Source organism: Onychostoma macrolepis, chromosome 08, assembly GCF_012432095.1.
Source record: "Onychostoma macrolepis isolate SWU-2019 chromosome 08, ASM1243209v1, whole genome shotgun sequence".
In the NCBI taxonomy this organism is placed as follows: domain Eukaryota; kingdom Metazoa; phylum Chordata; class Actinopteri; order Cypriniformes; family Cyprinidae; genus Onychostoma; species Onychostoma macrolepis.
Genome location: NC_081162.1, coordinates 11453658 through 11479946, shown reverse-complemented (window position 1 = coordinate 11479946; position 26289 = coordinate 11453658). Strand labels below are relative to the sequence as shown.

The following is a 26289-nucleotide window of genomic DNA, read 5'->3' as shown; positions in this document are numbered from 1 at the left end:
TGGAGAGTGTGTGGTCAGCGATTTTCCCCTCATCTCTCAGTGGCTCAATCAAGATTGCTGGACTCATGACACTGTTATCTTCCAATGCAGTCTGACCTTGTTGCTGTTTGTGCCCGCAGTGTTTAGAGGTTTCTCCGGACAACCAGACCTTGGCGAACAGGAGTTGCTGCTTTGAACTACAGAAGGTGTGAGGAAGAACAGGCCTGGAGATAAGCAAACAGTGGTTACTAGGAGAAGGTGAATGTCTTGTGTCACAAAGAGTGCCATTAGCAGACTGCGACACCGAAAAATTGGTTATCTACGGCTTTCACTTTTTGTCTGATGGGCTCAGCTGTGGCGAATCTGAGCAGCCTTGTTCACCACTGGATTTTGATCTATCCTTTTTGTCACTTTGACAAAATTTACACCCAATAATACATCCATAATCACTGCCAAGGCTCAATATTTTTGTAGATCCTGTCGTCATCTACCAGATCATCTTCTACTAGAACGACTTCTACCAGAACAACATCTACCAGAGCGTGAAACGCTAAAATCAACCTAGACTAAATTTATTCTTCTCTTTTAATTCTACCAAACCCTCTCATCTCAGCTGCCAAGACAACTAGAGCAAGGCATCTCCTTTAAGAGTCACTCAGTGCTAACAAGACAGACGTAGGGAGGGAGTAAAAAGAAGAAGAGAAGAGGGAGGGTGGGTGGAGAGCCGGAGAGAATTGGCGCTCAAGTGTGAGCGAGAGAGAGCACGCAGAACACAGCGTGCGAGTGTCTCCTCTAACCATTGGCACTTTGATACATTTCAAAGCCTCGCACCTCGCACTCAAGCATCTGACAGAACGCGGTTAGCATCTGAGACTTGTACTCGAGCAGACGGCCAAACGAATGGGCTTTTATTTGAGGAGCAACAGTTCAGAAGAACTCGTCTGAGGCGGCTGTAATTGAGGATGAATTTCTGAGAGACCTGCTGGGTAAGAAGGATCCAAATAGTGACTTAAGATTTTACAGCAGTCCAGAAAGCCAAAAAGGAGAGTGGAATTCACAATGGATGAATGGATTTACTAGGATTTGTTGGCAGTACTGATCTGTTTCTCAGTTTGTTGGTGCATTTGGGTCTCTGAGATTCTGCCTTAAGAGAACGAGCTTGTAAGTTCTGGTACAGGTCAGTTTCACGCTGGACCACGCAAACTATCTGCAGGAGGTCTGGAGAGCATGGGGAAATCAAACAGCAAGCTCAAACCTGAGGTGGTGGAGGAACTAACCAGGAAGACCTACTGTAAGTACTTTCTGAGTACACTTTTAAGAATAAAGGTTCCATTGAAGAACCATTAAAGAACCACTTTGGGTTCCCCAAAGAACCTTTTATGGAACACTTCCTAAAATATTTTTTTTTTTCTCAATGTGAAGAACTTTTAATAATCTAAAGAACCGTTTTCTACTTGAGAAACTTTTGTGCAAAAGAAACATCCAGTGGATGTTACCGGTTCTTCATGGAATCATAAAAGAACGATTATTTTTAAGGATGCATGTGATAAATGCTGTTTATGATTTTCAATAGTGTTCCATTTTTCTTTGTTGCTATAATCGCATTGATGTTTTTCGAGCCTTTGAGTAAAAAGGCCATGGTGGATATTAAAACCTAATTTTTAATTTATCTGTTATCCTCTTGGGTCCAGCACATGCACTAATTAATAGACTAGAAATATGAGCTAATTTGTTTGAAAACAACATTGTTAAACCGCATTCAAGATCCTGCAGCTCATACCACATATTTTGTCACAAGAAATCACAATTCTCGTGGCATCGCAAATTGTGATTAGCAGAAGTCTGGAAGTGGGCCTAATCAGCATGTTTTAAAAGCCCTCCAATTGGGACTCAAGCTTTATGAATATGCAAATTGGTCGGTCTTGAGATCTGCAATCAGGCTGGTGGTTGCCCAGAGAGATATCTGAAAGTGGCTTGCTCTCTGCCAGTGAAGCAGATTGGGTTTCCATGGATGCATAGGCTATATATGTAAACACACTGAGCTAGATCTCGATTCTAAAACTAGTGCAGTGAAATGACAACAGCATTGGAAATGCTAAGGACACAATTCACTGTAGGCCTTCTTTGCATTCTTCATTAGTTTGCAGTCTCTTTATATAGAAATGAATTGTTGTTCATATATTAACCAAATCCAAAACTGTCGCCATCCAGCTTATCAACAAACAGTTTTTGCTCTTTTCAAATGCAAATCTATGGAAGTCTTGCGTGTTTAATTATTATAATTATTATTTTTTATTTTTTTCAAAAATATGGTAAGACGTGCGGCTGAGGCACTTATTTTATAGTGACTCAAGCTACTATCCAGTGTTCCACATTTAGTTTTTTTGGTTAATTATGTGCATTGAATTTTTTACATTTTCAAATTGAAGACACACAATGGCATAGAACAGTACAAAAGTACAAGAATTGGGATGCACCTACAAATAGAGTTTTAGAATGCTACATAGCTTTTACAAAGATTTACAGCAAAATGAATCTGTGTAATATTATAAAACTCTATATTAGGTTACACTTTCTGAACCGACTAAGAACAAATAGCAAATACCTAACCCGATCTTCCATTTATTAAAGGTGATTTAGGAAGCCTAATATAAAACAGATCTGTTTTTCATCAAACTTATGAAAAGAAGCCAAGACACCGTGAGTAAATAGTGCCTGTGTTAATAAGCAGTGAGCACGGTAAACTAGGCAGTGCTGGTTTGAAGTCATGCAGATATAGAATGGGAAGTGACAGCCAATGGCTTCCTAATAATGGTGTCTGCTGTGTGTTGGGCTCAGTGGTGGATGCTACATGGGAAGGCGCTGGGCAGGAAATTGCAGCATGCAGGGAAATGCGCCTCCGTGCTGGGATGGACTCTATGGCCCTCGCATTCCTCCTTTCTTTCTTTCTTTCTTTCTTTCTTTCTTTCTTTCTTTCTTTCTTTCTTTCTTTCTTTCTCATTCTCTGTCTCTTTCTCCTGTTTAATTGCCTCTCTGTGAGCATGGAATGGAATACTGTAATTAAAGCCTTATCAGCTCTGCTTTGCAATGAAGGACATTGCATTTCTTTTTCTATCCATGTATCCCCCTTACCTACCCCTCTCTCTCCTCAGCAGTCCCTTATCTTTACCCTCCTTTGTTGTTTTTTTTTCTCTCCTCATCCCCATTTGTAACCTTTATCGGTTTCTCATTCTTTTGTTCATGCACGCCTTTCAACTCTCTATAAGCTTGAGCCCATAGCTAGAAATTATGTTTTAATCGGGAAGTCGTCAATTGTGTATTTTTAGGTTTGCCTTAGCTCAATTGTCTGGGACTAATGTAAGAAAGGGAAGTAAATGCATTAAATACATGTGTTTTTGCAATGCAGGATGACCAGGAACAATTTTTTATAGAGACGAGCAGTTTATGTCTTTGAATTCTATTGAAAATCATAAGAGCCGCATCCACATTATAACATAATTTGACTTTTTGACTCTTTTCGATTATTTTCTAAATGAACAGCTGGCCTCTGTCTATCTCTATCTCTACACTGCCATCCCAAATGCAGCCGACTAATTCAATCTACACTTTCAGCCGTTTCATGTCTGCATTTTGCATATGTTTATGGCAATTAAAGGACAGCTTAACTTGTTTTACAGCTGTGGAGGCTTGCTGCTGCAAGTGTTTATTTCTCATGAGTGGGCTACATGATTGAGTTTTGCGCGTGGTGAAGAGCAAAGGGAAGCGTGCTTGAATACAGACTAGATTTGAATGTAGGCAGAAGATTTTTCATTCTGCCAGGAAGGCCTTGATCAAAAGCTTATCAATCAGAACACTGGCTCGCCTATTCAGTGTGGTGAAACAGATTTTCCATGGCATTTAACTACAAAGATGAGGCTCTTCTCTTTTGTTGGGTTATGTAACACTGGCTGATGGCATTTTCCTAGCAATCATTAGATTATTTAATGGAGGACATATCTCTTGGTATTGATCGAATGTAAGCTACTGTAGCAGCTCTGTGGAGAATTGTAGCCTTAAAGAACCACAGCACTGGGCATTAGAGGCCTGAATGATTTAATGAGGCAAATTTAAACAAAGGCAGTTCAATCCCAGCTCACATCTCACTAAAGTGCTACATGTTAGTCTCCAATGGTGCTTTCTTTGGAGAGATCACTATGCGCTTAGAGCAGTGGACCATCTGCCCCATTAAAGTTTTGCCCTTTCAGTTAGCAGATTTGCATACAATTGACATTTTAGGCTCCCTTTAGAGTGTTAGTAGCTATATAGTCCAAATGAAATATGAGGGTGTGAACTCTTAAAGGACTAATGCACCAGAAAATGAACATTCTGTCATCATTTACACACCCTCATGCCCTTGTGTGACTTTTTCTTCTTCTGTTGAACATAAGAAATTTTGAGTCATATACTAGTCAAACTTTTCTAAGCATTTACAATGGGAATAGAGTTTTCAAGACTTCAAAAAGACTCAAAAGCACCAGAAATCTATTGAAGTAATAAGATTTCTGATTAAGACCATTTGTTTGAACTGGATTAAGTGCTTCATCTAAAAATCTAACTGAATTTGTTCTTATGGACTGCTTTTACAGTGGTTTTATTGAGGGTTTTTGTTTTTTGCCAATTTGGAGTTTTAAACAGCCCCTCTTCCTCATTCTCTTTCATTATATTGAAAAGGGTGGTGGTCACCTTTTATGTTCCATTGCAGTAAATCAGTAAATCACACAGGTTTGCAAAGTATTTCCATTGTTTGGGTGATCTGTTCCTTTAATTGCTCACAGCCATTGTGCTGTGACAGTGTGTCTGAAGGGGCCAGTCATTTCCTTCTCCGTCACGCTTTTCTAAATCTCTTTTTCTAGAGCTTGAAATACAAACTCTTTGTTTACCCCCATTAGAACAGTCCGCCTCAACAATGATTTCCTGTGACTTTGCAAGGAGACATCTGAAAAGATCTTGCTACTGTATGGTTTCCAAGTGATTAGTGGTCTTAGTACAAAGAGAGCTTGGCTGCAGAGTCATTCATAGAATGAGAAGGAGGGTTGTTTGAGTAATTTTGGTATAAAACAAAAAGCCAGCATGAATTCACACAATTTCCTCTCAGCGGACCATTTAGAAAATGTGTAACGTATTAGACATACAAATGTTTAATAGTGACAAAGGAGGGTCTGCCCACACTGACTGTGTCAGAAACCTGAAAAATGTTGACTTCTCAGGGAGAATACAAAGGTAGGAAGGCATCAAGGCATGTTTGAGTCCAGTGTTTGCATAACATCCTACAAAGATGCCTCCATCTGGTCGATTTTCTGAGGGCAGCATGAATGCATCATTTGTTGCCTACAGCAGTCCCAGCAGGATTTTGCCAAGCTTATTTCTAATCATGGCTGCCCATAATTTTGGAGTTGGCTGTGGCTTTTCTAAAAAATTGCAATGCTATTATTTGCTGCATTTTTTGTGTTGTTTTGCAACAAAAACTCATGAATAATCATTATATAATTTATAATTTAGTTTAGTTTGTTACCTTTATAAACATATCTGAGTTAGGCAGCACTATTTGCATAAAGCAAATAATGGCACAACAATCTACATTAAAACACATAACAAATTAGTTGGAGATGTCTGTAAAGTTCGTTCTCAGAATATTGATTTATCTAAAATGAATTAGCACAGTTATTTCAAAAGTCAACAACTTATTTGCACAGTTATTTCAATTTGCCAACAACTATCAAGATGCTCCCAGTGAACTTTTTAGGTCCCACAAGCAATTCAGGTGGTCCAAAAAAACAATGCTAAATCGTTAGGCTGTAGTGTCAGTGTTGGTGTTTCATATTTACCCGCACATGCCGCCTATACATGCCATTTTCAGTGAAATCCAGTGCTTAGTTGTTCATGTAGAAGCATAGAAGGACTGTAAGCTCCCGGAAATCCAGTAGAAGTCAGCCAGTCGGATTTAGAACTAAGCTCTGTTCTGTACTTTACATTTTAGCCAATATTAGGTTATCCAATTGTTCTTTGCATACCGAATTTACATATTGTTCACAGTATCTAAGAGTAGTGTGCAATTTAAATAGCCAAGAAGGTTTCATAAATCTGCCGTCTTTCCAGATGCTAGGTGTCCAAGTCTCTTTACTTTGTCTCTCTTAATCTCTCTATTTCTCTTCATCTTTTCCTCACAAATGGAGCGCAACATTCCCAAAGGAGGTTTTAGTGAGACAGGATGAAGGTAGACAGACATTGCCTACTCAAATCTTCAAAAGCTTTTCTTGCTTCTGTAATGGGCTTGAGCCCCTAACTGCACAAATAGCCATATTTCACCATTGATGATTATCAACAAACGATGAATTCTCTAACCAATCAAACTGCAACTAGTCAAACATGACAGAAGAAGTAGATGTATTGTTATTTTGCAGATTTCCAGGTAGAGCAGAAATCTGTAAACTAAACCCAGTAAACTAAACCCATGCTGTGCTGTATTTGACATCCTGTGTCTGGCTACAAGTAGTGGGTCATTGTGTTGGTGGGTCATTGTTTTCAAGCTTCTAAGTTACTGCTGTTTCCCAGAAACAACATACAGCACTAGGGTTGTGTGGGTACAGATTCATGTAGCCTTCTGCTTATAATGCTTGAACTAGAGTGACATCTGTTGCATGAGGAAAATCCTTGCTCCGTTCACGAGGTTGCCCACGTCTGTACTGTACCCAAGCAGTCAAATACACTTGCCTGTTGTATAGCGGTGGGATGCCCAAGGAAAACAGGAAGCCACACCAGGAAGATTATGCTAATTGAAAACAGAAATTAATTTTAACAGACTCCAACCCCACTCCTGGAGAGCTACCATACTGCAGAGATCAGCTTCAGCCCTAATCAAACACACCTGAACCAGCTAATCAAGGTTTTTAAGGTTTACTTATTTACAGACAGGTGTGTTGAAGCAGGGTTGGAACTTAATACTGTGTTCAAGCCCTCCTGGGACGTTCGTGCTTTAAAGCTAATAAGTCGTGTTTACGACGTCAGGTACATTCAAGTCACTTTTGTCGGCACAAGATGGCAGAGTACCTTCTTTTAGTCTTTTTTACACTAAAAAAAAGAAAGAATGCACAGCAGGTGTTGTTTTGCATTTTTTTTTTTATTATTTAATTAATTTATGAAGCCACTTTAAACGTATAAAAACTTGTTACTAATTGTTATATTACAATCCTGTCATATTTTATTTAAACAGCTTTTTTTGTAAATAAAAAAGCATGACAATGTCACTGCTTACTACCTATAACTATTGTGGAATATTGTTGCATCCATCGATTTCTAATGTTTCTAATTGGCACACCCTTAACTCGTACAGATCGTTGCTTAAAGATGATTTGTTCTTATTAACTGGTCTGCATATAATGATTGATTTGATTAATTGACCAGCATATCATCTAATTATAGCATTTCTGATAAATTAATTTCCCTAGTATGTACCAAATAAGATGCTGTATCCATACATCTTTTTATTTAAAATTTCAATACTGCAGTTTTCAATCTGTACCCATGTACATCTCAAGTAGTTTTCTTCATAGGAATGGATGCATAGCCACGCTCTTCAAGTTTGTTAGAGGATGGACTATTGGGGTCCAATTGTGAAAGCTGCCTCTCAGAATGCAAAGATGAGAGTAATATGATATGATGTCAGGAGATTTGTTGTTTAGCATTTGTAAATCACAAGCCTACATGCTCCACCAAATGCTGTTGACCAACAAACCACAGCCTACTCATTGTCTTCTGGCTCTTACTTCTGTGCTTGCATTGTTTTTTATTAGCCCTGTTACTTCTTATGAAGTAACCCCTTGTAGCTCCAGAGTGTCTAATAAGCCTACTGCAAGTCGCTTATGATAGATGTGTTAAATTAATGTCAATGACCTACAAGTGAGATCGTAAAAAGTGTTAGCGCTGTGCATTTTAGAAGACAGGCTGAATCACAGGAGGCAATCAGTCTGTTATGATAATGTAGCACAGGCTGCCAGACAAATTTATATTTTTTTATTTTGTTTTGTCTTTACTTAAATTCTATTCATTGTGTTCTCTCCTGTTTCCCCCTACAGTTACAGAGAAAGAAGTTCAGCAATGGTAAGATCTATCTATCTGTCTATCTATCTATCTATCTATCTATCTATCTATCTATCTATCTATCTATCTATCTATCTATCTATCTATCTATCTATCTATCTATCTATCTATCTATCTATCTATCTGTCTGTCTGTCTGTTCTGTCTTTATACCATTGTATCTATCTATTTTTCTATCTAGTTCTACACATACTCCTCTGCTCAGTGTTTATCCTCCTCCTCTCATCCCTCTGTTGTCTGTTTTGGCACACTGGGCACATTACGCTTTTATACCTCCATCTGCTTTGGCCACTCAACACAGCATCATTTTACATTTCCTCATCATTTTGTAGTTGTGCTTCCTAGGGGAATAATCTCAGTGTCTACTCTTGAAACACACACATTTGACAGTAATGTTACAGTCCATCTCTCCATTTATGTGCCCAAATGTCAGCGAGCAGCAGTGTGTAGTTTGGCACACCTCACTTAACGTCAGTCTGTCACAGAGTCCAAGCGCTGGCACCTTAGCTGGCATGCCCAAGGTCAGTCCAGTCCTGGCACTGTGTGTCCCTGGGTGTTTGCCAGGCTAAATTGTTGACTCATTTCTGCCACTGCTGGTAGATATAAAACCAGTGAGGAAGGACAAGGATGTGTGGCTGCAGTGGGACATGAGCTATAGCTGCCTTTTGAATTCACTCCATCTTTCAGAGTCCTGTACTGTTGCTTATTTAGTATCCATCATTCCTTTGAGGATCCTTCCTGTGGATAAATGATGTCACTAAAGTGACACAGAGATGAAGTTGCAAAAAGTTGCTTTTTTTGCATGGTTTTAGCCACAGTGCTTTTGTGGTGCACAAATGTCAGAATTGTGTGTGCATTTAAACTTAAGTATTATCGTACTTGCAATTTATATACAGAAGGGGTCAGTAAGTCTCTTATGCCTACCAAGTCTGCTCTTATTTGATCAACAGAATTAAAATATTGTGAAATATTATTAGAATTTAAAGTAATTTTTTTCTATTGTAATATATTATAAAATGTAGTTGATTCCCTTGATGGCAAAGCTGAATTTTCAGCAGCCATTATTCCAATCTTCAGTGTCACATGACCCTTAAGAAAGCATTCTAATATGCTGATTCGCTGCTCAAGAAACATTTCTTCTTATTATAAGTGCTGCTTAGTATTCTTTTGGAAACAGTGATACATTTTTTTCAGGATTCTTTGATAAATAGAATGTTCAAAAGAACAGTTTTTAAAAATATATATAAATCTTTTGCAACATTATTAATGTGTTTACTGTTGCTTTTGAACAATTTAATGCCTACTTGCTGAATAAAAGTATTAATTTCTTTAAAAGAATTATCCCAAAGCCTTTGAATGGTGTAAGTAGGTTATTCTGAATAAGAACTGTGGGATTGGGTCATTGGAAATTAAAGGAACACTCCACTTTTTTTGGAAATAGGCTCATTCTCCAACTCCCCCAGAGTTAATAAGTTGAGTTTTACCGTTTTTGAATCCATTCAGCCGATCTCCGGGTCTGGCGATAGCACTTTTAGCTTAGCTTAGCATAGATCATTGAATCCGATTAGACCAGTAGCATCGCGTTCAAAAATGACCAAAGAGTTTCGATATTTGTCCTATTTAAAACTTGACTCTTCTGTAGTTATATCGTGTACTAAGACCGGCGGAAAATGAAAAGTTGCGATTTTCTAGGCTGATATGATTAGGAACTATACTCTCATTCCGGCGTAATAATCAAGGAACTTTGCTGCCGTACCATGGCCGCAGCAGGTGCAGTGATATTATGCAGCGCCTGAAAGTAGTCGGAATGAGAGTATAGTAGTAATTACGCCGGAATGAGAGTATAGTTCCTAATCACATCAGCCTAGAAAATCGCAACTTTTCATTTTCCGCCGGTCTTAGTACACGATATAACTACAGAAGAGTCAAGTTTTAAATAGGACAAATATCGAAACTCTTTGGTCATTTTTGTAATAAGTTACTTGTACTTATAGATTATACAGTTGTGCTCATGGATATCTTCTTCCTTAAAACCACTGTTGCCTTCTTAACATAACTTCATTTCCAAGTTTATTGACAGAAATAGTTTGAGTTGCATAAAGTCAGTTATCGCTTATTTTCCTTATTCATCAGATGGATTGTGGTGGCATATCTGAAGGCTGAGAGTAATATTCTTATATCTGTTTTGAGTGGTTGTGATATTAATCTTTGTTATTCAATCTCAGAGCTGAAATGTAATGAAACTGGCATGAACATCTTCCTCCCTGATCTCAAACTGAATTACAGAACTATTACATTAGCCTGACAGAATTGCATTCTCTTTCATATAGGCTACAGAAATCATTGTCCTCTTATCCTAGACATTCTGTCGCTGATAATACATACAGAAATGAAATCCCCAGCATTGACCAGGAGTTCCACTCGCTATATGCATATAAATGACCTTTTTTATATGCGCTGATGGGCATTGATCAGCCAACTACTTTGCATTGCGGTTAACCAGTGCGGAGGCTGAATTAATGGCTGTGCACAGGTTAACCAACAGCCCCGGGAGCAACAATTAAACATCTGAGCGATTAATTTAGTCATTTGTCTTTCCCTGCAGGAGCTAATGGACTCGTGTGTGCTGGACACCATAATGAAAGTCTGCATTTGAATATGCTGCAATCTACTGAAGTGCCTGTTAATGGAGGGCACAGCTGAAGTTGCATAAGGTGGCGAGGCTTTTGTCAGCAGTCTTGCTAAACAAAAAGTCACATTTTTAAGTCACGTTTCATTCATCTTCCCCTCCTGTGAAATGTTAAAAGCTGCAAGTGGATAATTGAGTCAGTGATTTGAACTCAATAACCCAGTTAGCTCAATTTGTGAACAAATCATTCCAATGATTCATTCAAAAGAGTCGACTCACTTCAATATTTGAAGTATTTACTCAGATATACTGAAGATCTGTCGCTACTTCTACTTCATTACAAATTTAAAATGTGATTGTTTGATAGCAATATTGGTAAACAGGGATGTTGATTCTAGAATGTCCTGTTTAGGTAAATCATATTAAGCATACAACACCACAAACGAGTATGTAACTACAACAATATTACACTGTCATCATATAAAGCACTGATTAAATCACTGCCTCCAGTAACTGCCAATGAACACAAAAGCAGTGAGATTCCTTTAAAGTTTCCCCTTCCATTAAGAGCCAGAGAGGTTCAGAAGTGATGACAGTCACATGAGCAGCTGTGTGAGGAATGACAACATATTTTAGTCAGGAACAAATGGCCAACTCTGTTGAAGAGACCAGCATATGTTTTGTTTTATGTGCTGGTATCACTACCATGCTTTCTTGAAGGCATAGTTCACTCAAAAATTAACATTATGTCATTATTTGCTTAGCCTCATGTGGTTACAAACCTGCATGACTTTATTTCTTCTGTGGAGCACAAAAAATAGATATTTTGAAGAATGTTTTAACTGGTTTTGTCTGTATATTAAAAGTTAGTGGGACATAAAACATTCAAAATTTATTTGTTTTCAACAAAAGAATAACTAAACTACATTAAAAATGGTGACATAAACCGCCAACATGAAACCTCATTGGTTCTTGCATGTCACATGACCAGACTTTCATGTCACCATATTTGATGTTGCCAGTTAGACCAGCACCAAACCATCAATAACCAGCTTGGACCATCAGCATTGGTCTTTTCAGCAGGGAAGTGACGTTTAATTACTGATTTTCACTTCAGCGATCCAGACAGACTGAACTGATATTGTAGGCTGACATAGTCGGATATGGAACTTGTATGGACAGTTTAATAGCGTGTAATTAGAGAACGAGGCAGCAGCATTTCTAGATAGTGCCTTTTAGACGCTGCAATGTAAGATGCCAACACTTCATCATGACGTCTCAATGAAAGCTGATGTTTAACAGCTTTGATGGGGCAAATTTGTTTTCGTTTGAAATCTGAACATTAAAAATGTCATTCCTTTGAACTAGATGCTGCATTTGTGCACATCATATTTGAAGTATGAGAGCTTTGTGTTCTTTGCTTTTCAAAAAACAGCAGGCGTTGCTTTGACAACAGCGGCATGCTCAAATTAAGCCGCAATCAAGTCGGATTAGCTGAAAACGAAATGCAGTTACCCTTCTCATTTGCTCTGTGCTCACTCTGTGCATGCTTAATGCTGTGGTGAGTTTGAATTCTGTGCGTGTGATTGTGTTGCGAAGTAGAAGGTTGTTCAGAGTTCCCTGATAGGGCGTAACAGTCCCCACCACCACCTACCACCTTTGCCAGTGAATGGATAAAGCATGAATCATACTTACAGAGAACATTTTCTCCTTTCTTGAAGCTGTAAAAATAGCCCAATTGATTTGTGAATCATCCGAGTGTGCTTGACTGACTGTTTTTTCCTGACTAGTGTGGTGTAATGGGGCAATTGCTGAGACATTACACAGCTGGCATTGCTCCGCATGTGGCCAGAGGATGGCGTCATAAAGCTACAGGAGGTTATACAGACCCCTGACCCTCGGCGAGATACTTGTGTGCATGTGGCAGAAAATATCTTTGAAAAAATCTTTCTTTGGTACACATAACTTCTGGACTTAAAAAGTCTCATATGCTCAGCCTAACCATTCTAATCACGGCTGTGTTTAAGACTTGCATATCCCTTGAATGTTTAATTCAGCATTTTTGTCTCTCATTTGAACTTACAGTCTGCATTAAAATGGAAATTTGCCTATTCTATTTTCTATTTTCTACCTATTTTCTAAAATGCATCTTAGTGATCTTATGAACAATTCATCCATGCATATGTTTTTTAATCAAAATGTCAACAACAGACTTCTCTCTAACCATTTGCTTAAACCCAATCCTTCCACCACTGACCACAAGCTTGCATTCAGATCTGCCTCCATCAAGTCAACAACCAATGAATAGAACCAAGTAACCAGTATTTTATTTATTTATTTTTTGGAAATCCAATTTTATTTTTCCACTAAATTTTGAAACATATGTATGTGACAGTACAAAAGAAATGATCTGCTGTTGCTTCTGTTACATATTTGTTGACTTTAAGAGACTGAAGAGTTTGCTGCAGTGGCAGTAAGTTTTAATTGGCTGATGCACCCTGCTATTTGCATAGAGGTGGAAAAAACTAGTTTTATCCCTGGTAGGGGAAAAAAAACTAGATTAAATCAGCATAAGATGGTTTGTTGGTTCTCTGGCTAGTCTTAGTGGTGCTTGCTTTAGAGGGATTTTGGCCACTTACAGTTGGTCTGGCAAGATCAGCTACAAAATTGAAGGAACTTGTTATCACAAGTTTAAAATTGTAATATATATATTTTTAATTAATTTAGTTGGAAACATTATTTTGATGAGTGCTGTTGACATGTTGATAATTAAATACAGTATTAGTTCCTGTTAGTTTTAATGCTGTTAAGTTTGATATTTAAAAGAGTTTTTTGTGGTTACTGTTGTGCTGAAGAGTAGTGCTCATGGTCAGGTTATGGGTGGCTACATGAAGGTATACACTACATGTACACTGTACATTTTCAGGAGTGACTTTTGCTTTTAAATACAGGAGTGAATCCCCAAAATGGTTGCTTTGTGCATGTACAGAACAATGATTGACACTGAGGTAACGTTCTGGCATCTTGCACGTTTAATATCTGCCACTATTAACCAAAATAATATTAAAGTGACCAGAGACTTGTTATGTTTGGTGATTTTTACTAAATTACTGTCAACAGAGCTGTTGAGTTTTGTTTATTTTTGGAAGGCTGCTTTGCAGAGCGCTCTTGAAGTTTTGACATGTCCACTTATTGTAAGTGACCGTTATTAAGCATTTCTAGGCTTGTTGTTTTGTGCTTGGCTCATAAAGCAATCCAGTTTACAGAACTAATAAAGTAAACAGGTGCAAATCACAATAATTTGTTTTGTGGCTTATTTTTTTATTTTTATTTTTTCTAGCAAGATCTGGCAACAGTAATGAGTCAAGATGTACCACGTTTTTGGTGATTTTAGTTGTAGAATGTGATTGTCACTCTGGTAAATGACTGAACTGTGTGTGTACAGAACAAGATTAATCAGGAGAACTGACAACCGAATTTAGCTGCAGTGTGCACGTGGCTTATGAGCAATGATGACTTAAAAAAGCATTTATGCTACATAATTAACTTCCTCTAGCTCTGTGAAATTTGTTGGGTGAAGTTGTCAAAACTTACAAAGATTGATCTAAACTGTTGCATCATTTTTTTAAAAACCCAAAACATTTGTTTTTAGGGAAAAGACAAGTTTAATTTCCTCTATTGTTAAAGGTTGTTTATTTGTTGTCTGAAATCCTGAATTAGTTCTGAGGTATCAGCGTCTGGTATCACACTGAAGGCAAAGTTGGGATCAGTCCAAACCAAACTGCGGTATGCAAACAAACCCATATGACCTTGCGCTTGTCCTATCCCTCATGTTAGCGGACTCTTCTTTTCTTTAAGGAGGAAATTCCTGCCCTTTATCATCAGGAAAGGGAGAGAAAAATAGACAAACTGAGTAAGAGAGAGGCTGTTGTGAGAGTTTGGTAACTTAAATCACACTGAATCTCCATTAGGAGTTTCAGCATGCAAGTCAAAAAGCTGAGAGTGTTGTGCTGAGATAGGGATAGACCCCCTTTCCCTTCACACTCACGTCACGTAACAGCCTGAATTCACATTCTGTGATAAACTGAGCTGCACTAACAGTCTGCTTCGGTGAACATGACATTAGTGGTTATAAATTTAATGCAGTATTTGAGTGTGACAGGCAGCTGCACAGGTAAAAATTACAGCTTGATTAGAAGGTAAGCATTCATGAGAGTTAAACAATTCAAAGTGCAGTTCTGTTCTTGTACCCTGCAGTGCAGCTCACTCGTCCTGCACAGATCACCTCAAAAAAATCTTGAAAATGGAAATTCGTTTCTTTCTCATTTTCATGTGTTTATTGCATTTAAAAAGAAGTGTCATATTTTTGCCTTGTTGCCTTGTTTTTCATTTGAAAACAGGTAAAAACCCTTAAAACATGATAGTCAAACAGTATAATATAATATTGTCAATTTATATTTTTTAAGCATTAGTCTTACAAAATATTGCTATTATATTATATTATAATATGTTATTTATTATATTGTTCAAAATGGTTGGTAAGGTTTTTAAAAACATTTTAATGTCTCTTATGCTTACCAAGGCAACATTTACTTGATCAAAAATATAATGATCTGTAATATTGTGAAAAATTGATAGAATTTCAAATGACTGTTTTATATTTGAATATATTTTAAAATGTATCTTTTTCCTGTAATGGTAAAGCTGAATTTTCAGAAATTACTTCAGTCTTCAGTGTCACATGATCCTAAAGAAATCATTCTAATAAGACAATTTGGTGCTCCAGAAATATTTCTTATAATTATCAGTGTTGAAAATAGTTGTGCTGCTTAACATGGAAAATGTGATATTTTTTGCAGATTTCTTTGATGAATTCAAAGTTCAAAAGAACAGCATTTATATGAAAAAGAAATCGTTTGTAACATTAGGAATGTCTTGACTGTCACTTTTGATCAATTAAATACCTCCTTGCTGCATAAAACACATGCTGAAACTAAATAAAGTGTTTTGTTATTTTTATTGGAATAAGGAAAAGAAAACTTGAAAGCTTTTTCTGATGAGAAGGTTTGACCAGCAGGGTATAGTAGACAGGAGACATCAGTTGCTACCTGTAGTTTAGTGAAAGTTTCATGTCATTCTCAAGTCACAGCAGGGTTCAGGAAGCTGACAGATCTAGCTATAAATTATTTCTAACTGTCAGAAAGAGAACAGACTTCAGAGATCTTATGAAGCAGGAGGCAGAGTATAAAGACATAAGCCTATTTTGTTAGCATGGAGATCAGTCAGGTGCTGTGCTCACAGACGAGCATAGACTGTTCGACAGTCTTCTGTAACATCTTGCCCACTTTTCAAAGACAGTGTATGAAATTTTAATGTTTTTTTTTCCTCTTCCAGGTACAAGGGCTTCATAAAAGATTGCCCGAGTGGTCAGCTTGATGCTGCAGGTTTCCAGAAGATCTATAAACAGTTCTTCCCCTTCGGTGACCCCACCAAGTTCGCCTCATTTGTCTTCAATGTTTTTGATGAGAACAAGGTGAAGTGCACATCACTGTTAGGGTTTTGCACAACAGAATTTCTTTAGGGTTGGAGACATTCTGTCTCTCTCTTTGTCTGTTCTTTACTTATGCCAGCAATCCTTGATTTTATCACTAAAGGTCACCAGGTCAATGTATTTTTGGTGGCTAGTTTAATAACATTATACTTACAATATGTTTTGCTTATTTTCATGTGTATATTTTCACATCACTCTTGACATTTAAATCAATTGCAAATCAAGTTTCCAATGCAGAGCGATATTTATACACATGGAGTTGTCTATATAGAACATTCTATATCAGTCACTTTAAGCTTCCTTTACTGTTAGGATGCTGCCTATGTAGACAGCAGACAGCGAGAGACCTCAGGTTTTGCAACAGAGCACGTATGTATATGGATGGGAGGTGAAAGGTTAATTATTCTCACTCTCTTGCGAATTGTGCTCTGTTCCTGTTATTAATTATTCATTAAATAGCCTCATTTTGTTATCTATGCAATCTGCAATGTGATTAGGAGCCAGTTAGCCCTGCCAGATAAGTGTCGTCTGGCAGCCAAACCACTTTCAGAGATCACACACAGTCAAACTAGTCCATATGTTTATTTATAGGTTTTGAAATGTACCGCTGTTAGTGAGAGACATTAGTCTTGGCCTTTGTTTGCTCTTTTCTAGTAATCTGTACCACTGCAGTGCGTTTCACCTTAGATTCACTTTTCCAGCCACCATCTCATGGTCAGTCTGGAGATGTTATCAGTCTGGGCTTGTTCAGAACAGACTCTGTAGTTTGACTCTAGGACAGAGGTCAAAGAGGCACAAACCCAGACATCACAATTCCTGCCTTCCTTGAATTTGTGCTTCAACATTTTGACAACAGAATGAGTTTTGCATTTTGAGTCTTATTCTAAGGCTGCATTTACACTGGCACAAAAAAATCAGATTTTTTGCTCAAATCTGACACAGATCGGAATTTGTTGCACACGTGTAAACACAAAAACCCATGCGAGATCCGATTTTTTTCACATCCGATCTGAGCCACTTCCAAATGTGGATTTTAATCGGATACACATCCGATATCTGGACATCCGACCTACGTTTAAACACACATATTCTCCACAGATCTCCCAATGCGAGGGTGACACGTTTGCTCATAAATAATTTCAATGGCGTTTTAATGCCGGCGTGCTGTATGCGCTTATATTTTATTGAGATGGAAACTTTTTATAAGTAAGAAATTGTGCATTCAGGAGCTGGTTTTCAACCCCTGCCCCGTGAATTTGGAAAATACAACAGCTAAAAGCTACATTATATTTCTCAGCAATGAGGTGATCTCTCTTTCTCTCTCTCTCTCTCTCTCTCTCTCAATTCAATTCAATTCAATTCAGCTTTATTAGCATGACTGTGTAACACAATGTTGCCAAAGCATTAACATATATATATAACAACAACATAAATAATAATAAATAAAATCCATCTAAATAAATGAAAAGATAAAATAAGTACGTTTCAAGTTAATCATGTTTAACATCTAACATTGTGAATGGTTAATACATATTTAGCAGCTAGTGCAGCTGTGTTATCATCTTCTCCAAGTAAGAAGGGCATTTTCTCAGTATCACTAAGTTCAGTAAATGATGGGATCAATGCTTCAAATCTGGGGAGAAATGTTTCCCTCACATTGTGATATTTAGGACAAATCAGCAGAAAGTGTTTTTCGTTCTCTATTTGCTGTAGATCACAGTGTCTACAGATCCTCTGCTCTCGCTCTGTCCATGTTTGTCTATGTCTTCCTCTCTCTATTTCTAAATCATGGTTACTTAATCTGTATTTGGAGAGGATTTGTCTTTCTTTAAACGGTTTAATCAATAAATAATTGGCAAATTTAGTGGTTCTGTTTAGGGTTGAGTAGCATTGGAGTTTATTATGAAGGTCAAAGTATATTTTTAGAGATTCATCATGAGTGTCTTTCAGATTTTTGCCAATTTCTTTAATAATGGTTTTGGGGTTGTAGCTGTAGTCGGTGAGGAGCTGGGTTTTATGGACTAGCTGAAGAGCGAGTGTGTTTAGAGGATGAGATTCTGCTGAGGTTTCATTGGCGAGGAGGGCTTTATATTGGACTGAATCAGGATCAGATCGATGGAGGTGATGCCAGAACTGAACACATCTCTTCTGGATCTCAATCTTCAGTGGGTATAAGCCTAATTCAGGTCTGCAGGCATCATTGGACGTACCTCTCTGGACCCCTAAAATGTTTTTGATAATTTCTAGTTGTAGTTTTTCTATTGATGTTTTATCCCAATTTTTAAAATTTATTATTGGTCCCCAAATTTCACTCCCATACAGTAGAATTTAATGATTGCGTGATATAATTTGGTTTTAATTGGTAGTTTTAATTGGCCAAACCGTGATTTGATGGCATAAAATGCCCTCCGGGCCTTCTCATTCAAGGCCTTCACAGCCAGACCGAAGCCCCCTGATGCAGAGATCTCGATGCCCAGGTAAGTGTAGCTGGTGCTGTGCTCGAGGACTTTTCCTCCGTAACTGAACTGGTATCTGCTTCCCTGAGACCTGGCCTTCTTCTGGAACACCATGACTCTGGTTTTGTCCAGGTTGACCGTCAGAGCCCATTCCTCACAGTACTGTTCCAGCAGGGCCAGGCTGTGCTGGAGACCCTCGGCTGTGGGGGACAGCAGAACCAGGTCGTCCGCATACAGCAGGCATTTGACTTCAGAGTCATGCAGGCGGAGCGGTCCAGAGCTTCTGCCAGCTCGTTGATGTAGATGTTAAACAGGGTTGGGCTCAGACTGCATCCCTGCCTCACTCCACGACCCTGCTGGAAGAACGCACTTCTGAGATTCCCAATTTTGACCGCACAAAATCTCTCTCTCTCTCTCTCTCTTCAATTCAATTCAATATGTGCTTTATTGGCATGACAATTGTTACAATGTATTGCCAAAGCATAGTGTTTATATTAAATATTGAACAAATATGTATTTAAAAAAAAAAAAAAACTCTCTCATTCGAATTCATTTCAATAAATATCATATTTATTTCACTAAAGAATTCTACCTCTAACGAGCAGTAGATAAAATAGTCTAACAAATTCTAACAAAGTCTTTATCCGTTCAGTCAGATTTTGTGCTGCAAAACATCCATGACAGCCATTGTCCATGCTGGCAAATAATTATGGCCATTGAATTATTTAAATAATTTTAATAGCATGGCCATTTAAAACTCGAGGGTCTACCATGTGCATAGTAAAGCGATCAAGGCAGACAATCGTTTTGGGCGAGAATTAATGTAAACACAGATATCGGATACCAGTCGTGTCTAAAGTGAATGTAAACAGACGGGCCAAAAATCAGATATGGTCAAAAGATCGGATTTGTGCATTAAGACTTGCAGTGTAAACACAGCCTATGATATGTGTTATACTTATTCACATTTAATTATGTTATAACTGCACAATGTAATATAAAAACAAAGAAAATAATTGCACATATATATAAATCATTACAACTCTCTGAAGATTTTAGCATGGTGATGGATATGACAATGTTAATGTATTTGGTCTTGGCGGAATAGATCTGCCACACTGCTGCTGAATTGCTGCTGCTGTAGGTTATTGCTGTAGTTGTAGATCATTGCTGCTGCTGCAGAGCAAGTACAGGAACTCGCTACTGCCAATGTATATGGCGATACGGTGCTGTGAGTATTTAAGACATACTGCTGCTGCACAAATAGCATATAAAATAACCTGTAGCAGATCTACACAGGTGGAGCTGGGAAAGTGGAGGGTTTCAGAGAAATATACGCTGCAAGCCAGCCATATAAATGCAAGGCAGTAAGCTCATTGTTTGCACATGCAGCATGAACCAATTAGCTTGTGCCAAGTTGTTTAACTCTCTGAATATCATCAGTTATGATAACAACCCGTCAGCCTGCGCCATCTTGAGTTTCATGACTGAACTAAATATTTCACCCAAAAATGTAAATTCTTCTTACTCACCCTCAAGTTGTTCCAAACTTGTATGAATTTCTTTCTTCTGCTGAGCATAAAACAAAAATATTTTGAAGAATGTGTGTGACCAAACAGTTGATGGTCCCCAGTATACTTACCTAGTATTATTTTTCCATACTATCAAAATCAGTGGGGACCATCAGCGGTTTGGTTGTTTGTCCGTATTCAAAATATCTTCTTTTATGTTCAACAAAATCAAGAAACTCATACAGGTTTGGAATGATGTGAAGGGTGAGTAAATGATGAATTATATTTTGGGGTAAACTATCCCTTTCATCAGGTTAGATGCCAAATTGAATTTAACACAATCCTAGATCATGTATTTTTCACAACTCACAACTTTCAAACTGGTTTTAGGGAGTTTTAGTTCACTGAAAGTTTTATTTAATTTTTTTAAGATTTTATTTTTGGCGTTTTTGCTTTTATTATGATAGGACAGTTTAGAGCTGACAGGAAACAAAGTGGGAAAGAGAGGGGGGCGGGATCGGGAGAGGTCCTCAACCCGGGATTCGAACTCAGGACGCCTGTAGTGACCGACATTGAAAGTTTTTTTCAGCAAGAAATTTCATCAGCTAAATGAACGGAATGCACTATACTTCAGATTGTGTAGTTTCAGCATCTGCCAGCAGGGGCTAATAGGGCCATGATGATGAGCTAAACCTCAACACCTTTATATGACTGGAACAATAAACTTGACTTGACCTGATCCCCACTTTGTGCGGTTTCAAGGAAACACTAAACCCTTATGACCATGTAACATTCAAGCAGATCATATAAAATGCAAGTCTAGGCAGGGATATAAGTAATGTTTTATGTTGTGGAATACAACTCTGGGCATAATGAAAGCCATCATTAAAAGTGAGATAAAAGATTAAATAAATGGCTGTCCTCCAAAATGTAGTGCTCTGAATAGTGGAAGTGTTGTAAGGCAGTAACGGTAACTGTTGTTGTTGTTCTCCATGACAGACTGCATGAGACAGCGAAAGCAAATACACTCACAAATGTGACCCATAAGGAAGGGTGGCAAGAAAGCTGAGTCACCTAGAGTTTGCCCAAGGCAGATAGGAAATGCAACGATTTGGTTTAATGAGATTCTGTGGTTTGATGACACCAAAACTGAACCTTTGAACCTCAAGGCTGTATTTGACTGAAACCTAACACTGCATGCTAGATTCAGTATTATAGCAGGAACTAGAAAACTCATAATGTTGAAAGGAAAATGGATTGAGGTAATACAGAGGAATTCAGTAGGCAAACATGAATTTGATTCTTGTTCCATCAGTGAGTGAGAACATACAATAATAGCTACATTGTAGCTATTGTGGTATTTTTAAAATACTTTTTTTAATTGTATTTTTAAGCTACTGTAGTACTACATTGTAGTAATTTATAAAATATTTTATAATTTATACATTTATTTATTAGTATTAGGAAAATGTGTTAATTTTTTATTATTGTTTTATGTTTTTAATTTTTTTTATATTATTGTTATTATTTAGCTTTGCATGTGAAGGTTTTTTATGTTTTATTCCTGGAGTCTCTGTAGTAAAGAAAAAGTAAGAAGTAGAGTAACGTGCAGGATGCTTGATGCATGTTATCATGTTGAAATCTGGTTTATAATTTGTTCTTATTAGATTACAAATAGTTAACTATCAGTTATAATTGTCAGTGTTTTTATCAATTTTTGTTAAATATTATAAGGGCCTTGAGGTATTTGGTTAAATTAAATTTTTTCTAACATTGTTTCTATTTTTTTTTTTTTTTTGGCTGAATATATCAGATTTCATGTATACCACAAAAAAATCTATGAAAGTGCAAGGGATAGTGAATGCTTTTTGTAGACATTTATCTTCGGCTGTCTATAGTGAGCCTTTAGTATTTTAGTATTGTAGTATTTTTTACATGCTATTTCTACTCAGTAGTTCAAGAACAGTTCAGTCTGAAATAATACATTGCAAAAATAAACAATTGCAAATCAGGCAGGGTCACCTGGGTGTGCAAGCTTACCAGTGGAACAATGCTTTGATTGGATAATTTTATTCACAGGAACAAAATGCTGTCTGTCATTGTTAGTGCCTCTTCAGAGGTTCCTTAAGCCCACAAGTTCGATGTGATGTGAAGATGACAGAAAACAGAGTGCATAGTCAGAACATTTTACACAATGAAGTGAGGTTTGAATAAGCAAGTTGAGCGTTTCCAGCCCCTGAGGTTTTAAGACATATTTTGGAAGATTTTAAAGCTGTGTACTAAATAACATGAAACTGCTTTCATTTACCTCTCTTGCTCTAGAGAGGTTTCAATAGACAAATCATAAAATGTGTCATAACGTATCTGCTGGATATTTGGAAGCGGAATGCATTTTGTAATGGCTGGTGGTGCCAGCCTGTAGCCCCAAGGAAGAGCAGGGGGTGGGACAGGAATAGCAGCCCACTGTCCCATTTTACTCTGCCAATCAACAGAAGGCTTCTGGGTAACACTTTACAATAAGATTCTATACTTAAAAATTAGTTTGTGCATTAGACATCATGAAAAAACTATGAAAAGTTGTTTTTATAGCATTTAACAGGGTTCATTGTTAATTAGTGTATGATCTAATGCTAGCTTTTAGTGTTAAAATGTATTAGTAGGCTGTTTAATAGAAATTTAGAAATTAATTTAAATAAAAGGGCAATAATATATATATATATTTTTTTTTTTTCCACAGGATGGACGGATTGAGTTCTCAGAGTTTATTCAGGCCCTGTCTGTGACCTCACGTGGGACTTTGGATGAAAAGCTCCGCTGTAAGCAAGTTTTTGATTAATAAAAGCCATTTAAGTGAGAATCAGTGAAAGACAGAAGGAGTGAAGTACCTTTGTGAGATGCTTCATGAAACAGTAAGCATTCTTAAAGTACAAAATCCCAGCAATGACACTTAAGTCGCATTTAAAAATCAATGTATTTCATATATATATATATATATATATATATATATATATATATATATATATATATATATATGTGTGTGTGTGTGTGACCCTGGACCACAAAACCAATTTTTTGAAATTGAGATTTATACATCATACAGCTGAATACATAAGCTTTCCATTGATGTATGGTTTGTTAGGATCGGACAATATTTGGCCGAGATGCAACTATTTGAAAATCTGGAATCTGAGGGTGCAAAAGAAAATCAAAATATTGAGAAAATCGCCTTTAAAGTTGTCCAAATGAAGTTCTTAGCAATGCATATTACTAATCAAAAATTAAGTTTTAATATATTTATGGTAGGGTATTTACAAAATATCTTCATGGAACATGATCTTTACTTAATATCCTAATGATTTTTGGCATAAAGAACATAATTTTGATCCATACAATGTATCATTGGCTATTGCTTCAATTATACCTTTGACTTATGGTTTTGTGGTCCAGGGTCACATATATATTCACATACATACATAAATACATACTTTACAAGCCAAATTCTTCTTTATTCTTAAGACAATCTGAAGAATAAAGAAGAATTTGAAGAATTTGGCTTGTAAATTATGTTAGTGCTTTATTTCTTTCAAATAAATGCCACTTGGTTTGATATTTTATTGTCAAATACGAATAAATTCTTACATTATTGAGTGAGGCTTAAGTGTCTGAATACTTTTGGGGGAACTGTGTTTTGTAAAATTGATTAAATGTGAAATTACCTCAACGTAAAAACCAAAAGCAATTTTCTCACTGATATTAAACAGACTCTTTTACATTATACGGATCACGTACCGCCTCTTTCTCTGTTGACTCTTCACCCCAGGCACTGACCTGTGTTTGCACTCTGCTGTGTGAGTTGTAGGATTGCCTTTTTGTTGTAGATGAGTGGAATGAAGTAGGGCTGTATGGGTGGGATGTCCTGGAGTCCTGGAGTGAAGAGAAAACCATAGATGGCGAGATGAAAGAGTCGCTCCTCACTGCTGTAATTGTAGTGCAATGATTTGGCTCATACAAAGCATGCCTTTATCACCCAATCCTGCATCTATCATTCCTTATAGTGCTCACATGTCTTCACTCTGCTAACATTGCTTTTCAATTCATAATCAAAAGAAATTAAACTCAGTCTACCAAGATGCCTGATGGTGCTTTTTCAAGGTTTTTCTGCAGATTAAAAAAGACATCAGTGGACACAAATTTCTATATAATTTCTATATAGATAAATATCTATATCTATATATATATATATATATATATATATATATACACACACACACACACACACACACACACACACACACACACACACACACAAAACAACTCATTTTGCTGCTTGATATGGCAAACGGTTGCAATTTTAATGTATTATCTTAATTATAAACACACTAGTTTGTATTGCAAACAGTTTACTGTTTACCACACTTTGTTAATATTCTCGTTATTTCCCTACAGTGGCTAATGAATCGGAAGTCTTGCACATTCACAGAAAACTTTTAGCAGCTTAGTATTTCTGCACACACTCACTCTGACTTCTTGTTACACGCTTTAGGGGCCTTCAAGCTTTATGATCTTGATAACGATGGCTATATCACACGTGATGAAATGCTCAATATCGTAGACGCAATCTATCAGATGGTGGTAAGTCACCGTTCATTTCAGCTGTAATTACAGTCAGACCATATGGCATTCATTTAATGAGAAAAATCTCTCAGATGTCTTTAATAGCACTTGCTTTTTTTAAGGGAAACACAGTGGACCTTCCGGAAGAAGAAAACACGCCAGAGAAGAGAGTGGATCGCATTTTTGCCATGATGGATAAAGTACGGATATGTCCTTTCTTCTTGACCGAGTTAATAATCCAAACCAAAACTGAGCGTTATTATGCAGCGGGCTGTTTATTTTATTCAATTTGAGGATTTATTTTATTTAATCTGTGGAAATCACTTAAGCAGACTAACTGATAAATATTTTCTTGGTTCTGCAAAAGAAAGAATGTGCACAGATTTATAATGACATGAGAGTGAATAAATAATGACAGACTTTTCATTTGTGTCCTTAAAGACTAAGGATTTTTATGCAGTAATGATTATCAATCAACCATCACTTAACCCATCAAGAAAATCGCTAATTTATAGCTCTGATTCAATTTACTAACCACATTCTCATCATCAATCCAATGCAGATCAAGGATACAGTAGGGAATAAGAGCTCATATCTGTGGTAAAGCTAGCGTCACTAACGCTGCCCTCGGGTCTATAAACGCCATTTTGGCATGCGCTACCGCTAACATTGGAGCCTAGCATTAATGCCCACTCAAGCCCTCTTCAAGTCCTGAAAGATGAGATCAGGACTTGAGATGGAATGCTTTCCAATACTGTAGCAATCTCAGATCAGATCTGCACCCAATGAGGAACCAGTAGGGTTATTTTAAGGAATTAATGCTTCTTCAAACAAGTACTACACTGAGCCACATAAGGTGAAAAAAAAAAAACGTTTTCATTGCCTACTCTGTTGTGAATTTTTCCTCAATGGATCAGCCTGTTAGCACTCGCCCCCTGCTGGGAATGTGGAGCATCTTAAAAGTGGAAGAGTGTTTTCTCCACATGCATAATTGAAAATCCTCATGGCTGTTTTTTTAGTATCCTCTAGTTTGTAAACTGATATAACCTTAAAGTCTATTCCAAATTCGTTTGAAGTGTCATGCATTCGCATATAACCACAAACAACTTTAAAATAACACATTGTTGTTTGTTCTCAGCATTTGAGACAGTTGTGATTCTAAACAATGTTTGTTTGTTTACCCAGAATGCTGATGGGAAGCTGACCCTGCAGGAGTTCCAGGAGGGATCGAAGGCAGATCCCTCTATTGTCCAAGCTCTGTCTCTCTATGATGGCCTTGTATAGTAGCAGCTTGTCTTAAGGATACAGGTATGTTGTGCTGAATAGAAATGCATCCTGCAGTTTCATTAAATACTGACTACAGTACATCCAATATTTTACATATTATAATTGTTTTAGTGTACTTTTATATTCA

The 26289-nt window shown here is 37.2% G+C and overlaps 1 protein-coding gene across 1 annotated transcript in view; it reads left to right on the top strand.

The window, feature by feature from the left end:
* Nucleotides 1–26289, top strand: part of ncs1b (neuronal calcium sensor 1b) — a 31332-nt gene that overhangs the window by 1562 nt on the left and 3481 nt on the right. Inside the window, exons 2-8 of the mRNA XM_058784076.1 lie at nucleotides 120–1270; nucleotides 8091–8115; nucleotides 16138–16276; nucleotides 22999–23077; nucleotides 24805–24893; nucleotides 24998–25075; nucleotides 26061–26183. Coding sequence (XP_058640059.1) covers nucleotides 1207–1270; nucleotides 8091–8115; nucleotides 16138–16276; nucleotides 22999–23077; nucleotides 24805–24893; nucleotides 24998–25075; nucleotides 26061–26159 — 573 coding nt within the window. The 5' untranslated portion in view covers nucleotides 120–1206 and the 3' untranslated portion in view covers nucleotides 26160–26183. The remainder of the gene's footprint in view (nucleotides 1–119; nucleotides 1271–8090; nucleotides 8116–16137; nucleotides 16277–22998; nucleotides 23078–24804; nucleotides 24894–24997; nucleotides 25076–26060; nucleotides 26184–26289) is intronic.